This window comes from Piliocolobus tephrosceles, chromosome 9 (genome assembly GCF_002776525.5).
Source record: "Piliocolobus tephrosceles isolate RC106 chromosome 9, ASM277652v3, whole genome shotgun sequence".
NCBI classification, from domain to species: Eukaryota; Metazoa; Chordata; class Mammalia; order Primates; family Cercopithecidae; genus Piliocolobus; species Piliocolobus tephrosceles.
The window spans coordinates 119,273,550-119,278,484 of record NC_045442.1 but is presented as its reverse complement, the minus strand read 5'-3'; the positions used below and the strand labels follow the sequence as shown (position 1 = coordinate 119,278,484).

The 4,935-nt window shown below is 42.6% G+C and overlaps 1 protein-coding gene across 1 annotated transcript in view; it reads left to right on the top strand.

Moving 5' to 3' along the window:
* The window catches only part of SEC61A2 (SEC61 translocon subunit alpha 2), a 42,527-nt gene that overhangs the window by 31,156 nt on the left and 6,436 nt on the right, over window positions 1-4,935 (top strand). The window contains exons 7-9 of the mRNA XM_026454813.2: window positions 1,439-1,592; window positions 2,567-2,727; window positions 3,567-3,764. Of these exons, the coding sequence (XP_026310598.1) occupies window positions 1,439-1,592; window positions 2,567-2,727; window positions 3,567-3,764 (513 nt within the window). The remainder of the gene's footprint in view (window positions 1-1,438; window positions 1,593-2,566; window positions 2,728-3,566; window positions 3,765-4,935) is intronic.

Sequence of the window (4,935 nt, the reverse complement as noted above, 5' to 3'; positions counted from 1 at the left end):
CTGTGCTGAACAGGGGTCTGGAGAGCGAGTGGTTTCAGAGCTGCTGTGGGACTCTGGAGAGCTCATTTCTCAAGGCCCATCACGCCGCTGTCTGGTGGCTGGTGTTCACGGACAGCTGTTATTTCCTGCATAGGGTGGGTTTCTCGGTTTATGCTGGGGAGTATCTGTTCACTCATGCCATGATTGTGGTTAAATAGAATCGGTAGTAAGTCCTGACCTCTACATTATTTTGTCAAAATGTCAAACTTGGTTTTCAAGCAGTAAAGGATTAGCATGATCTCTCCTAGAAGTTTGGAGAATCGTACCCTTTCTCCTGTCCATTGAAACTCAGACTAAAGGACTGTAAATAGACAAGTTAGGCTCTGTCCAACTATTGAATTGGCAGTTAAGGAAAAAACAACACTGTGTAAGGTAAGCATGCCTAAAAGGGTCCCATGTGGTTAGTTTGGTCACTCTTCCAGCAGGTGATATTGGGTAAAGTGGGTACAAAATGAGGGTGGGCGGCTTGAGAACTGGGAGGAATGGAAGTGACTTCGTCACTTCTGCCGGAGGGTGTCTTTAAAGTGGGGACATGTGTGAGGTTGGGGGCATGGAAGCATGTTTTCTTCCTGTCTTGATTAGGTTATCAGTGCAGGGAAGGGGTCAGATGACTGAGGAGGTCACTTGAAAGGCTAGGGATTGTTTTTCATTAATGCATGCTTTTACAGGAATGTCTTCTCCAAGAAGCAAGTTCAGAATTTTCAATATCCCATAAATTAAAGTTAGTATGCTTTCATTTTTAAAAACATTATGAGCTTAACCTTAACTGTCTTCAAATTTACATTCAATCTTTGTCACTATGTGTATAGAATGCATTTTTACATTGTTGCTGCAGTACATATTTGAGTACATATTTGTGTTGTAGTTTTTTATTCTGTACACATTGTATAGAATATACATATATATAATACATATATAATGCTTTTTTCAAAGGATCAGCACAGCCCTTAGACTTATCCTTTGATGGCAGTGTACATTTCCATCTTGCTATTATACCAGAATTCATCTGACTTTTTACTTCCTTAGAGGTATTTGGGATGTTTTCAGTTTCTTGCTGTCATAAATTCTGGAATACTGTGATCATTTTTTTGTTTCAGTGTGTTTTTCAAACAGGCTTTATTTAAACATTACAAAAGAAACTATTCAGATAAGTGTAAATAGACTTTAAAGTTGAAATGTCTGCTTTATAATGCCACAGTATTTCCAGTCCTCTTACTGTTCTGGATTGGCCTGAATAAATGAAAGCAGGCCAAAGAGGCAGTTGGTCATCATAGTGAAATTGCAACGGTCAGGCCTTAATATTCAAAACGTCCCTAGCTTGAAAATAGCCAATGGTGTTCCTCTCCCCCTTTCTTGAGTTTGTTCTTGCTTCTGCTTACTTGCATTTCTTTCCCCACAGTTGTTTGTTGCTGGTTTGATTGTGCTGCTGTTAGATGAGCTGCTACAGAAGGGTTACGGCTTGGGGTCTGGGATTTCCCTCTTTATTGCCACCAACATCTGTGAGACCATTGTCTGGAAGGCCTTTAGTCCCACTACCATTAACACTGGCAGAGGTACATCGCACAGTGACTGCAACTGCACGCGTTTTGCTGGATGTGTGCTGGAAAAAAACCATCGTGTCGCAGTACATGCCTAGAGCCATTCTGGTTTGCTCTCCTAGGGGATAAGGAATGCGAATTCTTCAAAACTTAATAAGCAGAGATTTGTGGAGTAAGCAACACTACCTCAGAGAGAATAGTATCCAAATTTCAGCCTCTGCTCATTTAAAATTTCAGTGGTTGCAAACAGATTTTTAAAATTTCGTTTGTTAACCTTGCTTAAGGCATTGCTGCAGAAGTCATTTATTTGACTGATTTCAGCATCCGTGGGGGGATAACAAGGTAGTGGATTTTAGATTTTTCAAATGAAAAGACTTGTTCATTGAATCCACCCGGAGCACTCCTACTTTGCTGCTCTTCTAATTGGCTTTGTAATAGCACCGAAGTTTTGAAATATTTCATTCTCTCTTTCCCCTTCCTCATCTCCACTTCTAACAGATACTGTCCTAAGTGGTTAATACCTAAACTCTGATCCCAGCCTTAAGAAAATCGTAATGATTATTAATGTTCTTGGTGCAGTAAACTTCAAGGCAGGCTTGATAGAGTGACATCTATCTCTTAATTCTGACATCTCTGCTCTGCTTTGCTGCTTTTTTATTTTTTCTAAAAATACTCTCTTCCTTCCCTAAAGTAAAGGAGAGGCAAATCTCTATGAATGAAATTTTGCTTTGGTAAATTTTACATTGTATGTTTTCATCAAGAATAGTCTCTTGAGAAAACTTCAGATTTATGCTATAAAAAGATAGATTTGCCTCAGTGATCTAAATATTTGTAGAACCTGCTCACATGGCTATATCATAAAGCAAACATTGGCGAATTCTTTTGACTCATATTTTCTGCTGTATACTGGACTTTCCCAGTTATTTGTTTGAGCTTTGGGACAGCTTTGGACAATGAGTCCACAGGTCGTGTCTGTCTTGATTTTACAGGTACTGAGTTCGAGGGTGCAGTCATAGCTCTGTTCCATTTGTTGGCCACCAGGACAGACAAAGTCCGAGCTTTACGGGAGGCTTTTTATCGGCAGAACTTACCCAATCTCATGAACCTCATTGCTACAGTTTTTGTGTTTGCTGTTGTTATATATTTCCAAGTAAGTATAATTTTTTCACCAAAGTAAGTGGGGTGTAGATTTTCACTGTGCTCTGGAAGAGAATGCCATCTGACATGCTAGTGTTTGGCAAGTCAGAGTTTAAGATCAGGGGAAATACAATTTTGCAATTCGAGTCTCCAGACTCTGATTTTAGGGTGTGAGATATTGGAGTCTCTGTACTTTTTTGGTTTTTGTTTTGGCCCATCAGCAGGAAGCAGACTCTGGACACTTTAAAAGGCAGAACATCTTTGTTAGCATTGTCTTTGCTTTTTTTTTTCCTGAGACAGAGTTTTGCTCTTGTTGCCCAGGCTGGAGTGCGGTGGCTTAGCTCACTCCAACCTCCAGCTCCTGGGTTCGAGTGATTCTCCTGCCTCAGCTTCCTGAATAGCTGAGATTACAGACACGTGCCACCACACCCGGCTATTTTTTTATTTTTTATTTTTTATGTTTTTTGAGATGGAATCTTGCTCTGTCGCCAGGCTGGAGTGCAGTGGTGCAATCTCGGCTCACTGCAACCTCCGCCTCCCGGATTCAAGCGAGTCTCCTGCCTCCGCTTCTTGAATAGCTGGGACTACAGGTGCCCGCCACCACACCTGGCTAATTTTTTGTATTTTGGTAGAGATGGGATTTCACCACATTGCCCAGGATGGTCTCGATCTCCTGACCTCAGGATCCGCCTGCCTCGGCCTCCCAAAGTGCTGGGATTACAGGCGTGAGCCACCGCGCCCGGCCGGCATTGTCTTTTCGTCCTCCCCACTGTTCTTTGTTTTCCCTCTCTGGTCTCTGTTCTTTTCTTAATGTGTCTAGTTCCCCCACTTACTCTTGGTTTCCTTTTTTAGGGATTTCGCGTTGACTTGCCCATTAAATCGGCCCGCTACCGAGGACAGTACAGCAGCTACCCCATCAAACTCTTCTACACGTCCAACATCCCCATCATCCTCCAGTCGGCCTTGGTGTCAAACCTGTATGTTATTTCCCAGATGCTGTCTGTTCGATTTAGTGGCAACTTTTTAGTAAATTTACTAGGACAGTGGGCCGTGAGTATTATGTTTATTTATATTATTTAAAGTTGATTATAATTTGTATTTCATGGTTGTATTTTTAACGGAATGAGGTCGACATTGGAGCATTTGCTATAATATTTTCAGATTCACTTACCTATATAGCAGAGTTTAGTACCTATCTGGAAGAACTGGTAAGTGTTGCAGAAGTTAAGATTGCCCAAGTGCTTTATATTATTTTGCTGTCTAGGAAGCACTTTCACATCTCATTTAAATGACCTTTTAAGCTAAAATTGTGGTTGATTTCATAAAAGTAATTTCCTATTTTGTCATCTTATTCCAGTATTGTCTATAATAATGTTTTCTAAAAAATGCTCTTTGCGGCCGGGCGCGGTGGCTCAAGCCTGTAATCCCAGCACTGTGGGAGGCCGAGACGGGCGGATCACGAGGTCAGGAGATCGAGACCATCCTGGCTAACACAGTGAAACCCCGTCTCTACTAAAAAAATACAAAAAACTAGCCGGGCGTAGTGGCAGGCACCTGTAGTCCCAGCTACTCGGGAGGCTGAGGCAGGAGAATGGCGTAAACCTGGGAGGCGGAGCTTGCAGTGAGCTGAGATCTGGCCACCGCACTCCAGCCTGGGTGACAAAACGAGACTCCATCTCAAAAAAAAAAAAAAAAAAAAATGCTCTTTGCTGTCTGGGCACAGTGGCTCACTCCCGTAATCCCAGCACTTTGGTAGGCTGAGGCGGGTGGATCACCTGAGGTCAGGAGTTCAAGACCAGCCTGGCCAACATGGTGAAACCCCATCTCTACTAAAAATACAAAAATTAGCCAGGCATGGTGGCAGATGCCTGTAGTCCCAACCATTCAGGAGGCCAAGACAGGAGAATTGCTTGAACCCGGGAGATGGAGGGTGCAGTGAGCCGAGATCATGCTGCTGCAGTCCAGCCTGGGTGACAGAACGAGACTCTGTCTCCAAAAACTAAAAATAAAAAATGCTATTTGTGCTGCTAACATATGAGATACTGGACTCATCCTATCCTTTCCTATCTCCCACCCTGCCTCCAGGCCTCCTCCATTTTTCAAGGTCTGAATGGCAGTAAACCAGCTTGTGATGAGCTGGGCTAGAGACAGGCATGCTGTTAACTAGATGGTAGAGACAGCGGTGCTGCTAGTAATATAATCCTGTACATTCTCATATACA